The sequence below is a fragment of the Cryptotermes secundus genome, unplaced genomic scaffold, assembly GCF_002891405.2.
Source record: "Cryptotermes secundus unplaced genomic scaffold, Csec_1.0 scaffold145, whole genome shotgun sequence".
NCBI classification, from domain to species: Eukaryota; Metazoa; Arthropoda; class Insecta; order Blattodea; family Kalotermitidae; genus Cryptotermes; species Cryptotermes secundus.
In genome coordinates, this window is record NW_019727392.1 from 482,453 (window position 1) to 510,094 (window position 27,642).

At 39.5% G+C, this 27,642-nt stretch overlaps 1 protein-coding gene across 9 annotated transcripts; it reads left to right on the top strand.

The window, feature by feature from the left end:
• The first annotated feature begins 664 nt into the window (after positions 1 to 664).
• On the top strand, positions 665 to 23,564 carry LOC111864632 (zinc finger protein 277). Of its 9 annotated transcripts, none has more exons than XR_002842830.2 (10): positions 838 to 1,105; positions 5,820 to 6,027; positions 7,072 to 7,240; positions 10,112 to 10,314; positions 12,681 to 12,843; positions 13,617 to 13,853; positions 16,210 to 16,361; positions 18,413 to 19,551; positions 19,633 to 19,799; positions 23,383 to 23,564. XR_002842830.2 is itself a non-coding variant. In XM_023852008.2 (10 exons), exons 2-10 carry the CDS (start codon positions 5,717 to 5,719, stop codon positions 23,411 to 23,413), a joined length of 1,266 nt encoding a protein of 421 aa, XP_023707776.1. In that variant the 5' UTR covers positions 838 to 1,105; positions 5,504 to 5,716; the 3' UTR covers positions 23,414 to 23,564. The 9 variants fall into 9 exon arrangements, 6 of the variants coding, with proteins under 6 accessions (XP_023707779.1, XP_023707778.1, XP_023707780.1 ...); XR_002842828.2 differs by having other exon boundaries at positions 18,413 to 18,505; XM_023852008.2 differs by lacking the exon at positions 19,633 to 19,799 and adding an exon at positions 5,504 to 5,726 and having other exon boundaries at positions 18,413 to 18,505.
• Positions 23,565 to 27,642: the final 4,078 nt, after the last annotated feature.

Sequence of the window (27,642 nt, forward strand, 5' to 3'; positions counted from 1 at the left end):
GTTGCTAGAGGTGAAGCCCAGCTGGTTGCCATCAATGAAGACGTCCATGTTAATTTCCAACCCAGTGATGTATCGAAAGAAATACAATCCTTGAAATTAAGAAATGCCTATGGTTTTGATGGTATTCCAGATGAATGTCTGCGGCAACTTTGAAGAAGGAATCTTGTTCATTTAACATGTTTATGTGATCACTGTGTCTTGCTTGGTAACTAAGACATCATGGAATGAACCAAAAGTCTTGGCCCTTCTGAAACCAAGTAAGGACTGAAAATTTCCCCTTTGTCTACTGCAGGTCAGCGTTTTGAGAAGCTGATTTCAAGAACCAACCAAAGAGACAGAGAAGAAGCGTCATAAGTCAGTTTAACTTTCAAGCATATCACAGTATGACACTTGAACTTAAAAGGCTGAGCAATCATGTCACCCTAAATTTCAATAATAATATGTCGACTGCTGCCTTATTCTAGCGTATTTAATAAGGCCGAAATAACTAAGTAATGCAAAATTATTTCATGCTGTGTTGAGAATGAACAAGTTTGCAAGTGATAGTGGGATAGTAGTTAACTTTCTTATCAATTGAGCCCCTAATCGTGGCTGCATGGCATGCGTTCTGCTTTCTTCCCACCAATAAGGTCAAAATCGGTCAAAATAGACGAGTGTTATGATTGGTTATGATTGTGTCAGATAAGCTGATGACTTTTTTTCGTGAGTAATTGTGATGATGTATGTACTTCAGGTAATTTTTAGAAACATATTTTACATGTCGCGAGTACATGTTTAGTAAATCGTGCTCCTCGGATTTCATAAAATGCTGGTAAGTTCTTAAGTAGCTGCACAATTGGCGGCTTCTCGATGGGTTCAGCTCCCTGAACCGTGAAATTAGTTACCTGCGTTGTCCACCAATAGCGTTGAGTTGCCATGCCTGTATATCGTAATCCGTAATTCTTGTATTCAGTGCGTCTAATGCAACGAGTGTGTGTTTCATTGTAATTTTCAGTGTTTCTAAAATGTGACTTGAGTACCATTTCTTTCATTTTTACAAATTGCAGTATTATATAAGAACTATTATTATTATTGTGTGGAGACAGAATGGAAGTTCGTATGGAAGGTATGCAAAGAGCCATTTTTAAAATTTGTGCTTGCAGCGTTGCCCCGAGAACATGTGGAAGAAAATTACTGACATGATTCTGCTATAGCTTCCTTAGTAGTGTTAATATTGTGGGCGTAATATGAAGTGCCTCCCCATCCTCCCCATGATCTGCCTATTTGGATAATTTGGGTCGATTTGGGTGGACCGTCTTGTTGGGCTGTTGTACATATCTCATCCCAAATACGTAAGGAATAATAAGGCGACGTTTACCTGTAACCGTATTTTAATTTTATGTGTAGTTTTTGGACCAGACCTACATGTGAAGTGCATGGGACTGAAAATTAAGTGCTCCATTTATAATCTCACCATTAACATATATTTGCAATTTGATCCGAGTTTTCGTGTATTTCCAGATTAGTAAAATTTGCCATAGTTAAACTTTGCTTTAAAAAAGGCAATATATAAGAAATCTCTAACTACAGGCCCATTTCGTTCTTGATTTCCTTTTAAAAAATTATTGAAAAACTCGTTTATTCAAGATTAGTCACTTATGTTGAAGCTAACAGTATCTTGGCTCAGGAACAATATGGATTCAGGGCTAATCTTTCAACTGAGAAGGCGCCATTTTCATTGATAATACTCGTAGTATTCTCACAGCCATGAATAATAAGCAGAATGCAGGAGGTATTTTTGTGGCCTGCAAAAGGCTTTTTATTGTGTAAATCACAAATATTTTTGGGATAAAAGGGGATCCTATGGAATGGAAGGTATATTTAAAACACTAATTAAATCTTATCTAACTGGTAGACATCAGAGCGTTGTTTTGGGTCATATAATTGATAGTAACAATACATCTAAGTGGGAAATAGTTAAATGTGTAGTCCCACGGGGCTCGATTCTCGGCCCTCTGCTTTCTTTATTTTATATAAATGATTTATCTAACATAATAAATAAGGATAATAACATGGTTCTATATGCTGATGACACCAGTATTATAATTACTGATACTAATAATCTAAACTTTGAAACAAATCTTAACCAAACTTTTAAAGATATAAACACTTGGTTTAATGTTAATTTACTTACTTAAAATTTCTTTAAAACTCAATATTTAGAGTTTCGGTCCATGAATTATAACACGACACAAATTAATTATGATCAGGAAAGTATTTCCAGTGTAAGAGAAACTAAGTTCCTTGGTTTGATTATTGATGATGTACTTGTATTATCTTGGAAACAGCATAATGATCTAGTGATCAGCAGATTATCCTCTGCGTGCTATGCATTCCAAAATATAAAACATATTGTATCATTTGCAACGTTAAGGCCAATCTACTTTGCTTATGTACACTCCNATAAAGGAGCCTATATAACAGGCATTAAATTGCTCACTCATCTTCCATGATCAATAAGGATTTTGGTCAGTGATGAGAAAAGCTTTAAATTTACATTAAAGAGGTTTTTATGTCATCATTCTTTTTACCCTATAAACAAATACTTTCAATATAAAGAAGACAAATCCAGACATTCTCTTGAATTGTTAGGTTGATTTTCCACATGATGTATTACCCACTGACTAGTCGCTGGGCGTTTAAGGGTATACATTTTATGGAAGTGTGGTACTGTAATAGACCTTCTGTTTAAATAACATATAACTGTATACAATTAAGATGGTCATGAATGGTTTACTCACAGCTCATTTCCTTTTATCCTGTAGAGGAATATGTTAATAGTTTTCAAATTTTAAGGTTCTTGCTATGAAATGACTGATTGTATATACTGAATTTTTAGTGTATATTCTTATTTTGAAATCCTGATGAAATGTACTATATTTGGACTGTTAAATTAAGTATTTGTAGTTATGTGGTTGAAATAATTGCATCAAACTTCTATATTATGAATAGGTGTTTTGTATTTATATATGATGGTTACAACGATAATCATATATCTACATAAATTTGATCATATTTGAATATTTTATGTACAAATCTTGATTTGTGATTGTATTGCATGTTAATGGGTTCAATGTTTTTATGTATGTGTTTATGTATTTTGACATGTTCTATATCCTATGGCATGCGTGACCTGAAAAGGATCTATGAAATTTAAAATAGAGTGAAAGTGAAAGTGAAACATGATTTACTTGGCCAGAAAGCAACATCATATGAGGGTGCTGTAGCAGGAAGACTGTTGCAACTTCCAGTAGCCAGTCTGCAGAGTGATGATGTTGCAGCGTTTTTCATATTTAAGAGTGTGTCACGTATATGTGAAGCATGAGATGCTAGCTCCTTACATATTTGACTTATTTTGAACCAATTAGGCGATTCTAAAAATATGTCATGAAGTGGACCATTGTGATTGCATCTTAAGCCCCCAGATTTCAAGAAGTGAAATAATTTTGGCAGAACTTTGCCAAATACTGATTTAAAATAGATTAATAAACTGTTCAACCAGCGTGTATTAAATACTTAAGTATGAATTACACTGAGAAAATATAAATGTATACAATCTTATTGTTCAGTACAGTCTATTAAGCTGGCTCAGTTAGTGAATGAATGCATAAGGGGTGGGCCCTTCTGGCCCTTGTGCTGCGACCTTCAGTGATCTGTTGTGCTTCCCCTTTTTTATTTAACCTTTTATCAAACCAGCACTTTGAATGAAATGTAGGTCTTTGTTTATGGGGGCGTCATAATAATCACTTGTATATGATAAAAACTGGCCCAAGTGACAAAATCTTAAGGATGTGTGTGGCTGGTTCATCTTTTTCTAGGCACTGTTCGCATGTGTGGTCTTCTGTTAGTCCCAGTTTGAAAAGTGTCCTTTTAGGTGACAGTGTCCTGTAAACAGTTCTATCACCCATCTTAATTGGTCACTGTTTAGTTTTAACATATCCTTCATTCTTATTACAGAGGGCCCAAGTGTAAGTCCCTTTGCCGCCTCTCTGAGTACAGTAACGGATTCCCAAGGTTTTTTTTTTTTTTTTTTTTTTTTTTTTTTTTTTTTTTTTTTTTTTTTTTTTATTTCTGTTCGTCCTGTCTGTGACCACTTTCTGGGCAACTCCAATTGAGATGCTGCAAGCTGGTTCAGGTTCTGTGAACAGCTGTTCAGATCTTGTTCTTGCCAGCTGATCTGCGGTTTCATTCCCAGCAATACTCTCCTACTGAGATGCCGCAAGCTGGTTCAGGTCCTGTGAACGGTTGTTCGGATCCTGTTCTTGCCAGCTGATCTGTGGTTTCATTCCCAGCAATACTCTCCTACTGAGATGCCGCTAGCTGGTTTAGGTCCTGTGAACGGTTGTTCAGATCCTGTTCTTGGCTGATCTGCTGTTTCATTACCAGCAATACCCTCATGACCTGGCACCCATATCTGTTGAACTCTGTTATGCCTGACCAGTTTGAGTGATTGATTGCAGTCCCAGACCCATTTTGAGGTGATCTGGTGTTTATGAAGTGCTTTAATTGCAGCTTGACTGTCTGCTAGAATATAGATGTTTCTGTTTCTATAGATCCTATCTAGATTCTCAACAGCGCATGCCTTAATGGCCATACACTTCTACCTGGAGTACTGTTGTGTACTTCCCAAGGCTAAAACTAATAAGTTTCCGCCTTGTACCATGGCAGTACATCCCAGCTTCAGTGCCTTTATTTGTCTTGGAACCATCTGTATACCAGATTAGTCCCCCTCTTTCCATTCATTTCTATCAGGGAATCTGTCTGTGAAAGGTTTATCATAGACATGTCTCTGTATCATTTTATCAGACCCCATCTGTAGGATGGGTTCTTTTTCCATGTCCTGAGTCATGTCTGCCTGTCCAAAACCTTTAGATTTGGGTCACTGCAATGAAATGTGTAATTTCCTGCCTTGGCCTCCACTTCTACCTGCAGGTGTAATGGGGGGGAGGGCGTCCAAGGAGGACTTCAGTTACAGCTGTTGGAGCTGTTCTCATTGCTCCCACAATTCCCAAGCAGGCCGTCCTTTGCAATTTGCCTAGTTGAGCCTGACTTTTTTTAAGTTTAACTCTAGGCCACCATACAGTGGCAGCATAGGTAATTATGGGTCTTACAGCATTGTGTATCCAGTACACCGCCTTTGGTTTCAGTCCTCAGGTTTTCCCGAATGTGCCTCTACATGTCCAGAAGGCCTTATAGGCCTTGTTGACAACCTTATCCGGCTGCTTTTTCCATGTCAGTCCCTTGTCTAACGTTAGTCCAAGGTACTTGACGTCACTGGATAGCTGGATCGTTTTGCCTAAGAGATTGGTTCCTTAAGTCCCTTTATATTTCTCTTCTTAGTAAAGGGTATAATTACCACAAATATAGTGTTTTTGGACATTATCCATTGTCTTGTCTTTATCTAAAAACCGTCCTATTTATTTTTCAAAACGTTTTGAAGATTGGATTCTGTCTCCATCTTCAGGTAACACCTACTTGGTTGGGCCCAATCGATAGAGCTGGTCCCTGTCTCCGGACGAGATAGGAACTAGGGACTGACATTGCCCAGTGGGACCACAAGGAGGTGTCCCAAACCTGTGCCCCGATGCACCTCCTGGTCCGTGATGCGCCCCCACCAGAGATACAGCCATAGTTCAGCAAACCTCACTGAGGATGGCATTATTACTACCTGTAACGTATGACCTTAAGTAGGTCATAGTTACTCGCACATAACTCTAATTACAGTTGAATTAATATAAGTGGATATTACAGAAATAAATCAGACGCTTTTCTGTTTCCAGAGCAAAATGTGGGTGCCTTTGGACCCTTGGAATTTTCCCATCCTTCAGAAAATGTGTACAGTTACTCCTTCAGAAGTGAAGTGGCGCATTGTCTCTTTTGCTCAGACATGTTCAAGCTACCAGAAGAGAGAACATATTTTTCAACTCACTTGTTTGTACATCATCAGTTTGAGATAGCAGATATGGAAATGATTGCCAACATGAGCAAGTAAGTAGTCTGTTGTGTTAAAGCAAAGAAGGTCTGGGCTGATTGTACATTTAATGTGTCAATTAATTTTTTGACTTTTGTGTTTCTTTCAGAGAAGGCGATGTGACTGTTTACGTTTAATGCCGGTTTGTCTGATTACAAATTATTACTGCCTGACTTTTGTACAGAATTTTAAGCACCACTGAATAAAGTAGCATATGTACTCTAAGTAAAAGTAAAGCTATCCCTGTAACAGGCCGTGAAGGGTTGTGAGACAAGGGTCCCACATTACCTTGACAATTGGTTCAGAGATGGCGGTAAGGTTGTCAGCCTTATGTGCCGGCCGCGCTTCACTCCCCAGGAAAATCATTTAATTAATTCCTGATACTCGTTTCTGTTAGAGGCTGAGTAAACCCCAGGGCTTAGTGCGGCCAGAAGGATTAGGTCAATTGAAAACAATCCAGTGACCTCATCAGGACTTGAACCTGCGACCATCTGACTTGTAGCATAGTACCTTAACCACTACGCTACCACGTAGCTAACCTAAGCGAGCCGTGTATTGCTCTGCATGAGCAGTAAAATTTACCAGACTACATGGTGTCATATTCTAAAGGAAAGTACTCTTTGAGGTTATATATATTTAATTCTTCCTTACAGTAAAAATTTTTCACTTATGCAGAAATTAGTTAAATTCTGGAAGATAAGAGAGGGCATCTTCTGTGTGCCAGTGAAGCTGTTATATTTTCACGACTGAGTTGAGAAATTGCCACCTTGGTGGCAAACGTTTCACTTGTGGCAAAGAGATTGAAACATAGGTGCAGAAGTGGCTGAGACAACAGTCAAAAGACTTCTATGCCATGGATTTCGACACACTCGTAAAACAATGGGACAGGTTTGTGAATGTTGGTGGAGGATATGTAGAGAAATAAAGGTTGGAATATCACATGTTTTACGTTTTATAGTCATTTGTGGCCTCCTGCTAATTCCCCCTCATAATCTCATCCTACAGTAAGGTTTTTGTGTACTAATTGTAGATACGAGTAATGATGTGACAAATGTTGTCAGGTACTGCAACTATTGGAGGTCGCGATTTCTTGCAGAGCCACCCAACAAGATATGTTCAAGGATGTTAATTGATGCCAAAGGTGATGGAACATGTGTGAACATTCTTGTGCTTGGAAAATTTATACCTGAAGACAAGAAGCTGAGAGAAGATTTGCATAATAAACAAATGGTTAGTGTCATGTGAGATGTTTCAGGTTGAAGATACTGTCCATTCATATGGAACTCATTCTCCCAGTATATTGGATTCTGTTTAGCGTAATTGGTTGAGGCACTATGCTACAAGCCGGAAGGTCGTGGGTTCCAGTCCCTATGAGGTGGAAGTGGACCTAATCCTTCCAGCTGCACTATGGCCCTGGGATTGACTCAGCCTCCAACAGAAATGAGTACCAGGAATCTTCCTGGGGGGTTGAGGGCGACCAGCTCGTAAGACTGACAACCTTACCGCTGTCTGTGAATTGATAGTCTGGAAGACATTGCAGCCCCGACCTCTCACACCCCTACGGGCCTTCATGGCGTCTTACAGGAACAACTGTGTCTTTTTCTTATTATGTAGACATGTAATATTGAGGTGAGTGATTATATTGAACCATTGTAGACCGAAGTACTCTCCTTAGCTTCTTCAGTCTGCTAAATGCCCTGAGTTACAGGGCTGCTGCTCAGAAATGAAAGGCAAAATACTGTTCTTTTAGAAGAACACAGCAACACAATAAACATTTACAGCTTTTTATCTTGCTCGCAATAAACCTTTTAGTTGTGTAGAACAGTCATTGATTCATAACTCTTCCTGTTCGTTGCTGTGTAGGATGACTACTTGTGAAGCTGTAAGAGTCAACATTTGCCTACCACCTTTTCTAGACAGACAGCTCACAGATGGCAGAGAGCCTTAAGTGTTGGTCTCTCTTTACCCCCAGGAATAAGTAAATAATTAAGAGAATGAATTATGTATTGACTTTGGTGTACATATGAAACTGGAGTGGTTAATTAAAAGTAATGAAACCTATAACGAACTGTTTAAATGTAAACATATGTGATAAATTTCCTATTTAAAATTGTCTGAAAGAAGCTGGTGCTTCATTGCCCTTGCTTCTCAACTGTCCTATAGAATAAGCTGTTAAGGAGGTCCAGGGCATGTGGTAGTGTAGTTGGCTGAGGCACTATGATACAAGCCAGAAGGTTGCGGGTTCAGGCTCAGGTACCAATGAGGTGGGTTTTTTTTTCAATTGACCTACTCCTTCCAGCCGCACTGTGGCCCTGGGGTTGAATCAGCCTCTAACATAAATGAGTACTAAGAATCTGCCTGGGGCTAAAGGGCGGCTGGCGCGTAAGACTGACAACCTCACTGCCATCTGATAGCAGATTGTCTAGAAAATGTGGGAGCCTTAACATCATACAACTCAGTGGACCTCCACAGCTTGTTACAGTGATAGCTTTACCTTTTATCCAGAATTTTATTGGAAGGCCGAAGGGAAGGAAAACACATGAAAGAGCCACACATAAATGGAAAGATAATATTATAATTAATTGTAAAAGGAAGTTCCAGGGAGAGCTTATTCACCTTATCTATGCAGCGTGCATCGCATAGAATACAGTGCATCCAATAATTCCTCTATTATTGTGTGTGTTTCCACAGGAATGCGTTTACCAAGCTGTTGCTTGGTGAAGTTTGGGGGGGATACACACACAGAGCAAGGTGATATGATGAACCTACTTTTATTTTTTTATTTGAAATAAGAAAAAGTATGCAAACAACATTTGGACTTCTCTGCACATTCACAATAGTATAAAGGCTGTTGCATATCAATGGCAGTAACATGTTTACAGCTGTTGCCTAGCAGTGGCCGTCTCCTCTGTCTTTTGGGTGTCACACTTAGTGGTCTGTCCTCGGTTCAGTTCGATGTATTATGTAGGTGTTCAACACAGACAGTATTCAGTTTGTCAGAGAGAGGAGGAGGAAGTCGGCTGTCCCCCGTAATCAGAGTAAAGCTGCTAGAAAGCTATTCCTGCAACAGGCCATACAGTCCCATAGGGTTGTGAGACGTAGAGGCTCCCACATTTTATGTAGGCAGTCAGATCATAGATGGCAGTGAGGTTGTCAGCCTTACGTGCTGGCCATCCTTTACACTCAGGAAGATTCCTGGTACTCATTTCTATTAGAGGCTGAGTCAGCCCCAGGACCATAGTGTGGCTGGAAGGACTAGGTATATCATTGGGACTTGAACCTGCAACCTTCCAGCTTGTAGCATAGTGCCTCAACCAACGATACTACTACGTGCCCCGCTTAGTCAGAGTGCCTGAACTGAAACGCTGAGCCCTCCTCTTGTTGGAAGAGTAGATCCCTGTTGCCTAGGAGTGATGGGTTGCAGTATAGACATACTGACAGACACAAAGAAACACAGGAAGGAGATTGCATAAGCCTACTCTAGGAAGATAGGCTAAAAAGCAGAGTGCAATGGTTGTGACAATAGTGAACTTTTGTTCTCTCATAAAACTCACGGGGTTTCTTGAATAGGAAACCAACTGTTAGCTTCTAAAGAAGAGATGAGTTAAGTAGATTGTTGGGTGTGCCATAGCTCAAGCGGTTAGTCGCTGGCTTCCCTCCGCGGCAGCCCGGGTTCGATCCTGGGTCTGGTCAAGTGGGATTTGTGGTGGACAAAGTGGCGCTGGGGTGGGTTTTCTCTGAGTACTTCGGTTTCCCCTGCCAATCTTCATTCCACCAAATTCTCTATCATCATGATCACCCGGGGCAGGTACAATAGGCCAATCAGCGGCCACCGTGGCGAGTGGCCCCAGCTGGACTCTCCCCACTAAGCAAATTAAAAAAAAAATAAGTAGATTGTTGGATGATTGTCTGGAGAGACAGGTGAAATAATGAAAATCTTGCACCAAACCCTTGATGTACTGACTGGAATCCAGAGTGGTTACTGCCTATGAAGTAGGTTTCCCATCTGTTCCCACGCAGGTTTGGGTAGGAAGAGCGGCCATTTAACTTATGAGTGTGTTACAAAGAATGGTATACGACTTCTGTGTTTTGTCTTTGCAGATGTGGGTTTTAACACAAAAGATCAATGAGAGGGAGGACAAAAATTTTTCACGAAAATGCTTGCTATGTCGGCTGCAGTTCAAGGGATGTCGTGCAGATTATCTGTCCCATCTCTCTCGTTTGCACAACATGCAACTCGGACAACCAGAAAATCTTGTGTTTATTGATGATTTATTGAACTGTATAGAAACAAGACTGGAAAGGTAAAGAGATTTCCCCCCCCCCATTTTATGTTCTTTTCAAGATTAATTATGAGTGTTGAATTCAGGACTTCGGATGCATTGGCCATGTGTTGTATGGCATAGGAGAGATATTTATATTGTCATGTGTCAGTGACTGCACATGGGGTTTGGATTGATAATTGCATTTATTGAATGTTTATGGCTCACACTCACTGATCTACACACACTACCAGTCACTACAGCGCACACTAAGTTTTCCCACTCTCTTATGTCTTCACTAGTCATTGCTAGATGGCAGCTGTTAACAGTGGGGCTTCCTCTACTTCCATGCTTATGGCCCGCAGCTAACTGCCAGCTGTGACTACTGAGTTGTGACTCACTGTCTATTGGCCCTTGATGTATAGCCTTTTCATGGGCTTTCAGCTGTTCTTCTGTTGTTGCAGGAATATGCTTACTGAGCCATTGCCTAGCAGTGGCAGTCTCTTCTGGTTCCACTATTCTGGCTGTCAGCCATCATGTTACAGTACTGTAATTGGCAATAATTATGAAGCAGACTGGAGCCAGTAATGCTCAGTGAAGGAATCTGTGTTTCTCTATAAGGGGCATCCTTCTAGTGTTACCATTCTACTGAGGTCACATGCATGCAATTTTGATGGGTAATTTTGTAGGTTACTGAAAGTGAGGGGTTAGAAGGAATGAAACAACAAAACAATACTTTTTATGGTCTCTTTGACCACAACTTTGGATCATCCCTGGTTAAGGAGTGGAGCAAATACTATTTCAGTGACAGTATTTTATTACCCCCCCCCCCAAAAAAAAACAAACAAACAAACTCCTTGGCTTTTAGTCTGCAAGTGAACTATACTGACCGAACAACCGCCACTTTTCAGCAAAGTTAGTGGCAACTTTTGTGGATAGAGGGTGTCGCATGGTCAGTGCAACAGATCCCCACAGCCGTTAATCTCAGTTTTCTAGACCAGAGCTGCTACTTTCCCATTCAAGTAGCTCCTCAAGTAGCTGAGTGGACCCTGTTACAGACCCACCACTTCTCAGAAAATCTGGTAGCACTGGGAATTGAAACCAGGACCTCTGGATCTGTAGGCAGGAACTCTGACCAGTAGACCACAGAGGCAGCCATGTAATTAACATATGAAAGAATACAAACAGTAATGAGACCACAACTTACACAATGAACATTTGTCTGTACAAACATGACAACAGATCTAGGGGTGACTGTTATATGGCGGGATGGGTAGCAGGTTACAAGGCTAAGATGAAATGAAGTGGTCAAATAAAGTCAACAGTCAGCCTGACAGGTAGGGATAGTTATATCCATGTAACAGGTCTTAGCAACCCATAGGGTTGTGAAACAGAGGATCCCACATTTTATCTAGGCTGTCAGATCACAAATGGTGGTGAGGTTATTAGCCTTACGTGCTGGCTACCCTTTACCCCCAGGAAGATTCCTGGTACTCATTTCCGTTTAGAGGCTGAGTCAACTCCAGGGCCATAGCACGACTGGAAGGATTAGGTTAATTGAAAAATTCAGTGACCTCATCGGGAATCAACCCCACAACTTTCCAGCCTGGAACATAGTGTCTCAACCACCTATGCTACTGTGTGGCCCCCTCTCCAGGATGGCGCATGGTATAACGACTGGCTATGGGCTAGATGATCGAGGGTTTGGAGTCCAGATGCAGCCAACGAATTTTTACTTCTCGGTTTCGTTCAAACTGGCTCCAGGGCCCACATCCAAAATTCACAGCCTAGTTAAATACCAAATTATATCTCCTATCCAATGGGTACCGAGGCCCCCCCCCCAAGGATGGGCGGTAAAATGGCTGGGGTGTGAAGCTGACCACTCACCTCCAACTAGTGCCGAGGTCAAGAAAATGTGGGTCTGTACATCCACTCTTCTGTATACATTTTCATGGTGTAGTGCTTAATTAGTTAAACACAAGGAAAAATAGTAATTGTATTTGTATGTGTGCATGCGTGCATGTGGGGTGGGCAGGCACGTGCACGCAAAACAGTTTCTTTAGCTACTTAACAATAGAAAGTGTTTCCCCCCCCCCATAATTGTATACAGCTAAGTCCTATAGGAAGATGGAACAGTTTTCTTGGTATAATTTTTCCTAACCCCAATTGTGTGAAAACTTTATTGAGTGTAACATGAGCCAGTCTCCCTGAAATACATTAAATAGTGATTTCAGTGTAGGTAGATTTCTGACATTTGCGAAACATGTGTTCTCAGAAACAAGGTATGTGTAAACACTTTTATAATGATAATGTTTGAATCAGGAGCGTAAACTGGTTGCAGAATAGCAAATTATTTACTGTGTGCTGTTTTATTCTACAGTGAATTTCTATTTCATGTGTTTTGACAGTTTGCATTGCCTGTTTTGTAACAAGTTGTTCAAGAATCAGACTGTTCTGAAAGAACACATGAGGAAAAAGCAGCATAAGAAAATTAACCCTAAAGACACTGAATTTGACAAATTTTATATCATAAATTATCTTGAAATGGGGAAAAATTGGCGTCAGGTGAAGGTAAGCTCATATCAAGGTTTGCATATATTTTATATCATTTGTGTGTGTGTCTATTATTAACTTGTTAATCTGGCTTGATGTGAAGCTATAAGAATTGTGGTTAACCCATTTAATATCCTGCTGCAATATCACAAAAATTATATTTACTTCTGTTGAGTACAACAGAAATATGTAGACATTTTGACAAATATTTTTCTTGTGATGTTTTATATTTTGTTGAGGTTTGTTTTCTACTGGTGAGGCAGTCTTGGGAAATGTGCCACTCTGGTCATAACTTGTCCTTGCCTGTTTTCAAGCAAGGTAATTACAGTAGCTGTTCATTTGGGCTGAGGTAAAATTCCACTGAAGTCTTTCCTAGCACCTTTTTACTGCACTCAGGATAGTGCAGTCAGTATATCTGTGGGAAGGACAGTGGAGGGGTCAGGTTTTGAGTCCCAGGAGGGTGAGAAATGCATCCTGTTGTGTGTTTGTTGCTGTATATATGTTTTTTTCCTTCAATAATTTAACATTTATATATTGTATTGCCTGATGATGGCTCCACGAGAGCCGAAGCATGTTGCGACGTTATTCTCTAAGCCAATAAAAACTCAATTGACACGATACAATAAAAGTGAGTTATTTTTATTGATTGTTGTGTTTGACAGGTATACCAGAAAAAAAAAATGAAGTTCAGTGTCATTTACCAGTAGACAAGTACTGCATTTTGAATCTTGTAAACTGATCGTTTTTTGTATGAGTCCCCAGTGATGATACTGTGATACATTCTCTTGCAGAATGAACCAGATGATGATGATGATGATGATGAATTATCCAATGCGGAAAATTCTGACAGACGTGTCAGTGTTGGGAACTGGTCTGATTGGGAGGAAGATGAGGACAAGGTTGAGAATCCAGTGGTGTGCCTGTTCTGTGAGAGATCTTCGAGCTTTGATGAGATACAGAGTCATATGAATAATGCCCATGGTTTTGACTTCACAAGAATCTCTGTTGATATGGATTTCTACCACCAGGTGACTTGGTAATTTTACTGTGTCAGCTTATTGTCATGCAGAGGAAGCTCTCGTACTTCCCCCTCGTACCCCACAATCATGTATCTTGTATACTGCTCCATTAATTACATATATTTTAGTACATAGGAAATGATAATAAATTACGTACTGTTTGTGTGTGTGTGTGTTGTGTTATATTGAAGTCACTAATTTGTCTGAAACTTGTGCAGCAGAGGCATTATGTGCTGGAAAATGAAACTGTATCAGTTTTTATTCAGTATTTAGGTTCACCAAGTAAACATGTCGGTTACCTCACAGGACATGTACTTTCTTCTTGATTTTTTCTGCACTTCAACCGTAATGAAGAACAGATATTTAATAGAAATCCTGGCCCATGACCTTCTTAAAATTAGATCTGTCTTTATAATAGTTCAGAAAACTTACCTCAGTCACTTGGATTGTGACTGTCAGTCGATGAAACCATGCTACATTTCAGGGGTAAATGTGATCCAAACAATGCAGGCTTTCTAGGCCCACTGCCAAGAAGTGGTATGTAAAGGTCTGATCCTTAAGTGATAGTAAGGCTGGGTTTCTCTCTAAATGTGATGTTTGCACAGGAAAATCATATGGAGCCTGCAGATACTGCTGAACTGCTGTGGGACTGAGTTGCTTTGAAATTGTTAACATGAGTTTGAGAGCAAAGACATGTTATTTCTTGTGACTTCATTTCCAGTCCTTCCCTCTTCCAGAGTGTGAAAACAAAAGTCATCTGTGTCTGTGTAAAGGATTAGTAGGAAAGGTCTGCCCCCTGACATGTTGCCACAAATATATAAAGCGAAAAGTTTTGACAAGACCCAGGATGAGTGATTCATCCCTGTGCATATAGAACTGAACTGGTGCAAGTACAGTCTAAAAAAGGGGAAAATCGATTTTTGCACTTTGGGTAAACCAAAATTGGTGCCACAGAAGAACAAGGATTTTTGAACAGAATAGATACATTTGATGAAATAGCTAACAAGTATGTACATAAGAACGTAAAGTGGTACCATCCCCTCTGGTATGTGGCTACAGGGAAGAGAATATCTGTCGTTACCTATCATCGTGCAGTGACTGAAGGACTTGCAGAACATTATGATGTCAGAGCCTGCTAAGAAGGAAGAAACTGATGATCTGTTACCCGAATTCCACTTCATATGAAAATTCTGAAATACATTTGAGCATTGTTTCACTGTCCACCTTGTCTGGGAGAGCCTACACTGTGTTGTTATCCATTGTTTTGAGATGTACCACACAATCAGAGACTACAAATGTTTAGACTGACTTTCATCAAGTGCTAATGGTAGAAGAAATCAATTTCTAAAAGTTGTCGGTTTTAAATTAAGATTTCTTTTTCTTCATTTATTTACGCGACAGAGACATTTTGAGCTAACAAAAATTGTGCAGCAAAAGAGTTAATAAGTTAGAGGGCTCTCCAGCATAATAGTTCTCATGATGAATAGCCTTACATACATTGCTCTTGTCACATATAATTTCTGGACTTTTGGATCACTGTAAATGCTCTCACCTCAAAAATTATCATGGCTTTGGAGTTATCAATGTTAATAGCAGCCTCCGTAGTCTAGGGGTAACGTTCTCACCTCATGACTCAAGGTATGCGGGTTCAAACCCGGTGGAGGTCGTGGAATTTTTAAGGGCGGAAAAATTCAGGGAACAAGTCCTCCGGGAGGGACTTTAAGCCGTGGGTCCCATGTCATAGATTTACGCCACGTAAAAGATCCTCTGAGCAAAATTAGGCAACAGTTTCCTGCCCAAGTAGTTTCCAATGCCTCTGGTAGATGGGGGAAATATCAGGTACCGACGGCCGACCTCGTTGGCTGAACGGGGCTGATAGTACGCACCAGTACCGGTAGGGTATGGCAACATTAGAAAAAAAAGGGGGACGCACAGTGGACCAATAACTGGTCTAAGTGCATGGGGAAACCCACCCCCTCTAATAATAATAATAATAATAATAATAAAAAAAATCAGTGTTAATGACATGGTCTAGAACATATGGAGTCAGAGGAGCCTTCGCCAACTTTGATTTTTACTGATGTTTTCTTTGAAGATCAGACAGTTCATTTAAAAGTCATTAGACATATGCATACAGATACACAAAACTGCATACAACTCAAGCAGCATGTGTGACACTTTTTATATTTTTGCAGCAAGCCTTAGAAGGCTTTAGAGGTGTTAAGGAAGTGAGTCTGGTAGGGTAGAAGTTCCTCTGTGACTGTTGCTTTTTGTCTCTGTCAGATTTTATATTTTGTTTCTGTTGTACATACAGTAATTTTGTGTGTACAAAAGCAGTTCATCATATGGTATGTGATGTTTCCAGGTGAAACTGGTGAATTATGTCAGGAGACAGGTATATATGGGCCATTGCCCATATTGCGATAAGATTCTTCCAAATAGACGAGAGTTACTTGAGCATATGTCTATGGAAAGCCATTTTATTGTGCCACAGATGCAGCTTTGGGACCAGCCAGAGTAGGTACAACGTGTAAACATTATTTACCGCAAATATTTGAGTGACGCTTGTAGTGACCTCACGCAGACTTTTACAAGCAACTCAGCCTTTCTCCATAGCATTCATGAATTCAGGCAAGTTTTCTGGGGCCCTTCATTATGCCACTTGACAGTTCTCTCTCACATTTATCGGCAATGTGGGGAAGTTGGTAGCAGTGTGAGGAGTCTCGTCAAGCTATTTCAGAGGACTCGGTTGTTTTGGGGAAAAGATTTATGGTAAATGAAGCTGGTGCATGTCTCAAATTTTCAAGGGAGAATCAAGAAGAAATTTCATTCTTGATTTGAGAGTTTGAAATTTTGAGAATTCTTAGTTAACTGCCTGCATTGTGTAGGGTATCATACAAACATTTGATCTGTCACTTTTCAACCAAATCTCTTTCTCCTCGTGTCTCTGCTCATGGTGGAAAAGGGACGTGGTCTTAGGATTGAATTTTTTTAAACACAACAATTTATATAAATCTATCATTGAAAAAGGATATCATATTAAAAGGCAAGAACAGTACATTTGAAGTCATTGGGAAAAAGTGGCTAATATCGTAAATTTTAATTAGAGTAAAAAGAATTGGTCGAGTAGAGAAATATTATTATTCTTGTCTCTGTTCTTGAAATGTTTTCAAATTCATGTCTAAAACTGAAAAAGTCATTTGCACATGTATTGTTCTACTGGACCAAATGATAGGTTAAGAAATTAAAGATGACCTATATGCAGTTCAAACTTTACTTATTCGTTAAACACCAGACCAGTTGTTTATATAACCAATACTGTAATGAAAAACAAAATTGCACTTGTTATGCTCTGTGGGCATAACGTTTTTCTTTTATAAAAATCTCCTTAAGCATGTGGTGTGAAGGCATAACACCGAACGCAGAACAAACTTGGCAAGTTGTGGTAACTACAAGAAATGCTGATTCATGGACCTTTATGACAAGTTGTGACTTGTTACAGTAACACAGGCTCATAGAAGCTGACAGAAGTGTCTAGACACAAAATGTTCATTGACCAATAGGTAGAATTGGTGGTACAGTGAGGGGACTAATGTTAACAGAAGAGGGGAAATGCTGACGACAAGAGGCTCACAGCCGTTTGTAAGCAAAGTCCTCCAAACACAAGGGAGAAACATACAAAGGGAGTAGAGAGGAGTTCCTGGGGGAGACAGGGGTGTGGCACATCACCATGAGTAGAGTTGTTACAATCAGAGGTCAGTCCTCTGCCAAAGGGGAGACAAGGGGCTTCATTCAGCATTCACTGTTGTGAGGGTGTTGCACCATAATGGAGAAGTTCCTTATACTTTTTGTTCTGATATTGCTCACTTAAGCCAGTGAGTTAAACTGCTGAACTTGTATTGTGCTTACCCCCTGTAACCCTTGTTATCAGCAGGGCCTGGATTTTGATGTCATTTTTTTTTTCTTGTATCCTATGTGATGCTCTTAAATATATAAATCTCGGATATGAGCTGCTGCTTACAGAAATGTAAATTTTATAGGTAATTTTTTGTCATTTTTTGACATTTTTAGGTTTAAAGTAATTTTTTGGTAAATTTTTGGACTTTTAAGGGTATTTTTTGTAATTTTTGGCCATTTTAGGGAATTTTTCTTCATATGTTTTCTGAGACGTGAATAATATGGAAGCGAAATGTTCTTTCTTTTCGCCTTTAGGTAATTTTTCTGGATTTTTTCAGCCATTTTTTTAATATTTTCAGGTCATCAGAATCCGGGCCCCGGTTATCAGATACTATAGTGACAGCATCAGTTGGTCACCTATCCCCCTACAGGGCATTACAGTACTATTTGAGACATCTGATTCAAAAAGTTATAAAAAAAAATACATCACTAAATGTGAAAAGAAAATTAATTTCAAGCCATTTCCTAATAAAGCATGGTTCATGTAACCAGAAGCACATACTAATTTCCAGTTAACCTGTTTCTAATATTTTAATGTCACAAAATGAATTATCACAGTATTGACCATGTTTTTACACAGTTAAATTTGTTACGAAGTGTGTGTTTTGCAGGTATTTCTTTCCTACGTATGAGAATGACAGTTTTCTGTGTCATCTGAATGACCACCAAGATGACATGGCTGAACTGCATCTGTCCAAGAAAATGTAAGTTTTGCTGAAGTGTGTTTGGTAAGAGTACCCAGAAAATTCAGGAGATTAATAAATAATTACAGTGAACATAAGTGGTATTTGTAAATTTGTAAATTAAAGGAAGATGATTTTCTTGGTAAATTCTTCATGTTTGTTATATGAGGTCTTATCAGAACTTTTATAGGGAAACGAAGTACACAACATATTTGGTAAATGGTGTACATCTCTACTTTAATTGAATATCAGTTCTGTAAACATTAAATACACCAAAAACACATATAAGTAGCCCAGTATGCTCGGTTATAAGGCTTACCATCTTCTGTATACAAACCATTCTGGCTTATGTTATTCATATGACTTTCTGTACAGCATAAATTATTACACACTCATATATTAAAATGTCTTAAGAATTACCCGTATTTTTCGTCAAACTTATGTACAGTAAGTGTATCCTGCCAATATAGAGTGAAGTCTGATATAACTAGCATAGCCAAAGCAAGAGATCCATTTTAACAAGAATCTCACTACCAATATCCCACTTTTGAAGTCAGTTTGTCACAGTCTTATCGACTATAGACGGTTTGGATTGGTAATTGGATTTATTGAACTCTTACAACTACAAGTAGGGTTTATGCTCTCACTGTTCTGCACCTTTCACAAATCACTACAGGACACACAAAGTCTTCTCAGTCTGTTGCAGTCTTCATCAACCATTGCTTGGCAGCGGCTTTGAACAGTGGACATTCGTCTTCCTCTGGGTCCCCAAACTGTCCCTGGCCTCAGCTACCAGCAGCCCACAACAGAAGCCCAGCAGTTAACTGACTCGCTGCTACTTCTAACTTGTCCTGCTTGTAACATCTTGGCATGGACTGCACAGATAATGCCCTTCCTTTGCTGCAGTGCAGTTGTTGCATCTGTGTCTGTTGGGGTGACCACGTGATCACTACAGAGCCATTGCCTAGGAATCGCTGTTTGCAGAGCCATTACTTAGCAACGACTGTTGTATGGTTTGTTATTTAGCTGTTGTTGCCTAGCAGTGGGTCTGCATGCCACATCATGATGTAAGCATAGTGATATTCTTCAGTTTCAGCAACAGAATGCCAGAATTTCTCTTGTAATGATTACTTCTTTCTCCTTTCTAGATTCATGTAAACACATATTACATCATGACAAACCCGTTCAGGAGACAAATGCATGCAACTGGCGCCAGTTGTCTCTTGTGTTGATTCATTAGGAGTGTTGCTGAAGAGGTACAGTAAATGGATCAGTAAGAACTTTCCTCCACAGCCCTCTCAGTACATACGCAGAGGTCAGTGCATCGCAGGAAATAAAAATTAAAACATCTGAAATATTTTTGTCTTTTCTTGTCAAAAGTATGTGGCTTGGTGTGAACACACTATCTCCCAGTATGTAGGACCAGTCCAGACTGTTCCAGCCTCCTCTAGACTAAAAAACAAGTATCACATTCTCCTGGCCAGGTTGTTATAGATGGGTGAGTACACTGTTGGATGATATCAGAGAGGTGAAGCAGGTCAGTCTGCTTCCTCACTTTGTGCAAAGAAAATCTTCTCTTGATGGTTGTACTGGGATTTCACGTGCACAAATGCCTCTCTTCACCACCTGCGTACACAGACCGTATCATTGAGACGTCCAGCAAGTTCGCACAGAATGAATGTGTGGAATGAGAGTGGTTGTCCAACTTGCATATGAATAAAACCAGATGTTGCTGGAAGTAGCAGAATGAGTCATTTCAAACAAAATCTCGGTGGAAGATGTTCACTGGCTGATTTTTATAGAAATGAAGCCATCACCAAACCTTCCGATTACTTCGAATTACTTTAGGGAACATACAAATACAGTGATATTTGCATTACTCTTAATGAAGGTGTATGCCCTAAGGAACGTCTTCGTGTAAATAGGCACTTATGTGGTTCTTCTTAATTTAAGTCTGTCAGTCTATAATCATGCTTACTTGCAAAGCAGGAGCACGTCACATTGTTGAACCTTCTCAGTTCTCCTGGTGCATGAAAATTTGGTCATAACAATACTGTTACAATTTGATGCTAGACCTCACAGCCACAATGTTTCCTTGACAGTACCATACAGATGGTAATTTTCAATATAAGAATGTTAACTATTATTAAACTTGCAGGACATTTCATCTCTTGTATATCAACTTCAAATTTGACAGTGTGAATAAAATATAGTTTATGGATTGTGTAATAACTCTTATTAATTTACTCTAAACTTACCACATTTTCACTGGATTTAATGACATAACCAATTCACCTAGTGGGGGGTGGAGTCCAACTGGGTTCACTTGGCACGGCAGCCACTGATTGGCCTATTGTAGCATGCCCCGGGTGATTATGATGATGGAGAATTTGGTGGAATGAAGATTGGCAGGGGAAACTGAAGTACTCGGAGAAAACCCACCCCAGCACCACCATGTCCACCACAAATCCCACTTGACCAGACATGGGATCGAACCCGGGCCGCCTCGGTGGGAAGCTGATAGCTAACTACTTGAGCTGTGGAATGGCCTATGACATAACCAGATGTTTGTTTAATTTTTGCAGTTAGTTATGCGAGGGTAAGTCAGTACGTAAGTTACAAATGGATATAGAACTTAAACAAATAAGAGTACTGATTTGAAAAATGCTTTTATTTCTCAACATAATCTCCCTGTACACTGAGGTACTTGTCCCATCATTTCGCAAGCCCCTGAAAACCAGCAGCGTAAAATTCTTTGGGCTGCTCTTGCAACCAGGCGGTGATTTCCCTTTCTGCAGCTTCATCATCGGGGAAGATGTTCAGCCGAAAGATGATGTTTAAGAGGACCAACTCCTACTGTAACATCTTTGGGAAACTTCATAAGGCCATTCAATGGAAGTGACCAGGACTCCTCACCAAAGGCGTGTTGCTTCTGCATGACATGTGTCCCCATGCTGCCAACAAGACAAGTGAGACGCTGTGAAATTTCAAGTGGGAAGTCTTCAAGCATCCTCCGTATAGCCACGACCTTGCTCCAAGCGACTTCCATTTGTTCGGCCCTCTTAAACATCGTCTTTCAGCTGAACATTTTCCCGATGGAGCTGCAGAAAGGGAAGTCACTGCCTGGTTCTGACAGCAGCCCAAAGAATTTTATGCTGCTGGTTTTCAGGGGCTTGTGAAACGATGGGACAAGTGCCTCAATGTACAGGGAGGTTATGTTGAGAAATAAAAGCATTTTTCAAATCAGTACTCTTATTTGTTTAAGTTCTGTATCCATTTGTAACTTACTTATTGACTTACTTACATATATTTCCAAATTTTGTACTACCTGTAATAAGTATTGATTATGATGTCAGTTTTTCTCATGCTTATTAATTCACGTTATAATGGACTTCCTTAATACTAAACCAGGAGGAAATAGGAAAGTGTGAAGACCAAGAATGAGATGGGAAGAATGTGCGTGGCAGGACATAAGAATTTTGGGTATAAAGAACTGGAGGAATGTAGCATCAAATGGAGAAGAATGGCAAGCAATCCTGAGGAAGGTCAGGGTTCACAAAGGGCTGTCATGCCAGTGATGATGATGATGATGATGATGATGATGATGATGATAATAATTGACTTCTGCTGTAACTATATCATTCAGTAATTTGGAATTGCATTCTCATTTATTAATGTCAAAGAATTTTATGTTTTTGTCCATTTGAAATGCAGCAAGGGCATGAAGCTGACCACTCACCTCCAGCTTGTGCTGAGGTCAAGAAAATGTGGATCTATACAACCACTCCCCCGTACGCCTTCATGGAGTAGTGCTTAATTAGTAAAACACAGGGACAACTTTACCTTTTACCTGACATGTACTAAATGTTATTACTGCCAATGCTTATTTTTGAGCATAATGTTTGTGTCTCTCTTGCATCTGCATGGTTCTTCAGTTTTTTGACTAATCATTTGCAGAGTCAGAGAAACTGTTACTGCGTTTGTCAGACTCCTGTTTCACAGTTAACTGTCCCTTTGTTGCATTTGTAAATTTTGAGCTTTTTTCTCTTTCTTTTTTTTCATATTCTTACCCAGCCCTTCTTTGCATGGGCAACCTCTTTCATGAAGAGTTCTGGCTTCTGGGATATAATTGCGTATTGTCTGTTGAAGGCCAACGACATTTTGAAGGGATATGTTGCCTCCATCTTCAGGGTCAAAGAATAAGCCAAGAAACCAGCATGAAGCAGGTGGCAAATAGAGCTGTACTTGGTCAGACCACAGATTTCACAGAAAAGTGATATTGTAATGTGGCAGGAAGACCAGTAAAAATACCACTTCTTAAACAGAGTTGCTCCAAAGTACTTGTCTGTTCTTTCCATACGTGTAGGAAGTGGCGGATTATTTTTCTACAGGGGGGAAGAGGACATTTGCTTCTAACCAATGTTGAAAGTACTGTGTTCTTAAATAGGAATGTGTACGTGTGTAATGTTTTGATCTGTATTTGCATGATTAACAGTATGCCACATACATAATCTTATTTAAAATTCTGATTATAACAGGAATAATTTCCTGAGAACACTCATGTTTCATAGAGTAGAAATGGTCTGAAGTTTATAGTGTCTCAACAATTCTGGTAAAGTTTGTGGTAAATGAAGTATAATGATTCCTGAGGTTATGGTAGAAATTGGCAGAAGAATTAAAATTAACCTAACACATATCAGACAACTTTTGTTCAAGGCGTGGAAATTACAGAAGTCAGAGTAAATTTTATTTTGGAAGTGCTGGAGATTTGCAGTGTGGGAATCAATTATTTGAACGTTCTGATCAGGCCTCATATTCTCAGTAGCGACAAAGTACTGTGGGGGATAATTGTGTTTCACTTGAGGATGACTTATTGATTTTTCTGTTTTCAACTTTAGGGAGGAGGACTGCCATATTGGAAGTTGCTGAAAGAGAAGAAGTAAACATTTACTCAGTATCTGCTCTCATTACTGGAACGTTTTCAGTACCTCATAAACTTCTATGAGTGAAAGTGAATATTGTCATATCTAACCTAAGCAGACTTTGTAACTGAATTATTAAACCCTTCAGTTTAAGTGTGCAGTGTGTGTTTCACTACTTGCCTGCCATACCATTAACTGAAATCTAACCATCCCAGTGTCTTCCTTTCGTTTCCTGAGGAGGCATTTTAATTCCATTATGCATGAACATGAAGGTTGATGTAAAAGTTATTTGTATTTATTTCTACCAAAACATTGCACCACAAATTTGAGTGTATGAGGAGGAAACAAGTTAATGTACTAACTGTTATTATTTGTCATCGTCATGCTTTTACTAGTTACCTGTGTGAGGCAGGATAGTATAGATAGTATAGTGACTAGCTATGGGTTGAACAACCGAGAGGTTAGAGTTTGAGCCCCAGTAGGGTCAAGAATTTTCTCTTCCCCACATCTTCCAGACCAGCTCTGGGGTCCACCCAGCCTCATATCCAGTGGGTACCAGGGGCTCTTTCCCCGGGGTTAAAGTGACAGGGACGTGAAGCTGACCACTCACCAACTAGTGCCAAGGTGAAGCAAATGTGGATATATACATCTACTGTCCAGTACGCCTTCATGGTATAGTGCTTAATCAGTTAAGCCCAGGGACAACTTTACCTTACCATTTTACATGTGGGATGTTCCAAAAATAGCTTTATAACTTTACAACTTTGGGAGTATATATACATTTATTAATAAACAGTAAATTAAAAGAAATGCATAGAAATGTGGCTGGATAAATCAAGTTTTGTGTGATTTCTCAGGCATGATGTGTATATATTTACAGTCTTTTAGGGCATATAATTTCACTTGTCACTTCACACTACAAGTTTCGGCATCATTCTGCCATCATCAGGTGTATCATATCACGTTAAACCATTGCACTGCCTGCCATCAAGTGTCAATTTATAAAATGTTTGTTCGTCGTTGAATAATTTCTGTATTAAAACTTGTTAAGATCTATCATCTTACATGTCGTATATCAAACTCGTGTGTAACACCATCTGCTATGGGAGTCCTTATGTCTTAATTGTGTATATATTGTGTCTTTATGTGGCTGCATGCGTTGTATTGCTGGACATATGTGTGGTTGTCAGGATTATGGTTCAATGTCACACCTAGATGCAGCATGACAAATTTCTTCCAGGGTGTCTGGTGTGAATTCTACAATGTTACTATATTTTTTTGCCTGTAGATTGTCAGCATTTGAGGAACAGTCTCCTCTTTGTAGCATCTTGATGGTATAACAGCTCAAAGAATTATAGGGCCAAGTTAGTAGCTGAGGAAAATACCAGAAACAAACAGTGCATCATGGAAATTCCTGTTTAAAACAAGAGTTATTAAATCATGTAGGCTGAAGTTTGTAGACTTCTTTATTCTGTACCATGTAAAAATAAGAATATTATTTGAAACATGCATTTCATACTAGTTTATATTTGTGACAACTGTCACTGTCATTTAAGTACTGCCTTCAGTTGGTGCTAATTGAATTTATTTGTTTGGTGACAGTTAATCTAGTAAACTTTAAGAGATTTCATCTTCTTGTGTGTATAATATCTTATGTCTGTGAACACAACAGTAAAACTGAATGAATATCTTCAGGTAAGGACAGAAATAGATGTTGATATATGCTCGTAGAAAGTGCCTGATGATGACCAAAATTGTAGGTCGAAACATGTAGCAAGAAATCCATGCTTATATTAAGACATATCAACATGTGTTCCTGTCTTCATCCGAAGATATTCCAATTTATTGTTCTGTTGACGGTCGTAATTAAAACAAAAATTAGAATATACAAAACTATAATTTTGCCTGTTGTTCTCTATGGGTGTGAAACATGGTCTCTGACATTAAGGGAGGAACATAGACTGAGGGTGTTGAGAATATTTGGACCGAAGAGAGATGAAGTGACAGGAGGTTGGAGAAAACTGCATAATGAAGAACTTCAGAACTTGTACCGTTCTCCAAGTATAATTAGAATTGTCAAGTCAAGGAGGATGTGATGGGCAGGGCATGTAGCACAAATGAGGGAGAAGAGGAATGCATGTGGGATATTGGTGGGAAATCCAGAAAGAAAGAGACAATTGGGAAGATGAAGACGGGTGGGTGGACAGTATTAAAAGTGATCTTAGAGAGATAGGATGGTATGGATTGTATTGATCTGGCACAGGGTAGGGACCAGTGGAGGGCTCTTGTGAACAGGCTAATGAAACTTCAGGTTCCATAAAGTGCTAGGAAATTCTTGAGTAGCTGCACAATTGATGGCATCTCAAGATGGGTTCAGCTCCATGAGTGAGTGACGGTCATAACTGTAAGATAGAGAGTTAATGGAATAGTATAAAACTTAGAATAATTCATTGGAAAGTTACATTTCTATGCAAGAAGGCACCAACGTCGGCGGTTATCCCTATCCTGTGTTAACCCGAGCGGTTACTCGGTAGATGTCAGGAGGGAATGTGTTGTCGACACTGCCATCTGGAGAAACTTTGAACTAAGTGTAGGCGTTATTTCCAACATTGCAGTAACATTGCGTAATAACTGTGTCATGCAGGATAAACACATGACGTGTGTACGTAGAACGGATTATGGATGTAGCTTGTTTACTTGGAAGCCAAGTAGCACGTGGAACGTGTTTTGTATGCCATGAATGTTGTTAATTACGGGTTTACAGAATTTGTCTAGTCATTCCATACCTAGAAATAGAGAATGAAAATAGTGAGCTTTGCGTTCTTTGTCACGTTAAGGGTGATGGAAAAGAGTGGTCTGGCAAATGCCATAAAACTAGAACTAATCCAATACTGACATAATTTAATGCAATTTATTTATTAGTGTTTCTCAACTGCAAATTGCCTACAACAGGCGAGCCCTATTAAATATGGATCTATAAAAATCCAAAACGACAATAATTATTATTATTCTGGATCAGGAAGCGCGAGGCCAATTGCAGGAGCAGTGCAATAGAACTTAAAATGTAATGATCACAACACCTACGAAGAAAAACAACTGTTATGAAACAAAGAAGAAATAAAATTGCGTCAATGTATGAGATTAGGAGCTAAATTGTCACATGAACACACCAGTGTCTTAATAAGCAGTATTTAGCCAACTCATATCTAGCATAAGGACTGGAATTGCGTGAATTGCCAACTTGAACAAGATAAGTTCCCGGTATTTTGAGAGGAAACACGTAAACCAACAGTTGTCAAAACGAGGAAAAGGTTTTGGACCCCTGTACCCATCATCAGGAAAATAGCGCCTGCCTCTTATTACATAAATTATGAAAATTTTACCACGCTTATTTTTAGGTATTTCATACCTATATTTAAAGTTATGAAAATATAAATGCTACTGTGTCTGTTAGTTACTACATGAGGCACTTTAGTGAATGCATTGAAGCTTATTGACACCACTACGAGTAATGATATTCCACGTAAGAGAGACATACTCGACTTTGTGTCTAACTACAGCAAAATGTAATATCCAAAGCCTGTCCGAAAAACCAGATGGAGCTCCCCCCTCCAAAAAAATCTAGCCCAGAATCTGATAGTTCGAGAAGAAAGTTGATCCTCAGGATAGTGAAGATAAAGTTTGGCGTGTGTTGATACTCCAAAATCCTTAACAACAACGTACGAATAATGGTGGAACATCCACGGAGTATATTGTAACGTGTCGGGCCGTTGCTATGCAACGACCGCGAGATGGGCGGATATGCCAGGGCCGTTTCTAGACAATGGCTCGGTAAACAATTTCCTGCGGCAACGAATACACGCTCAACAGTGGAGGTAGTGTTAGAAACGGCGTTTTCTGTGTTCCGCGACCATTGCTATGCAACGGGGCAGTAAACACATCTATGCGGCAAAGAATCCAGACTCAAACAACAGAGGTGCTGTTGGAAACGGCGCTTCTACTTGGTGCGTGTCGAAGGAAGCCGCCTTTCAGATAAGACTTAAGCACAGAAGCAGAGGAATAACCACTGTTGGAGCCGTTAACAGGAAACGCCAAGTAACAGACTGAGAACTGTGTGCTGTAGTGAGCTGTAAAGTGTTAAAAAGCGGTAGTGTTATAGTTATTTGTAGTTACGACTCAAACCCCGTCTACAGTCACACATACTTCACGTGTCAATATAGTCAACAAGTTGTTAGC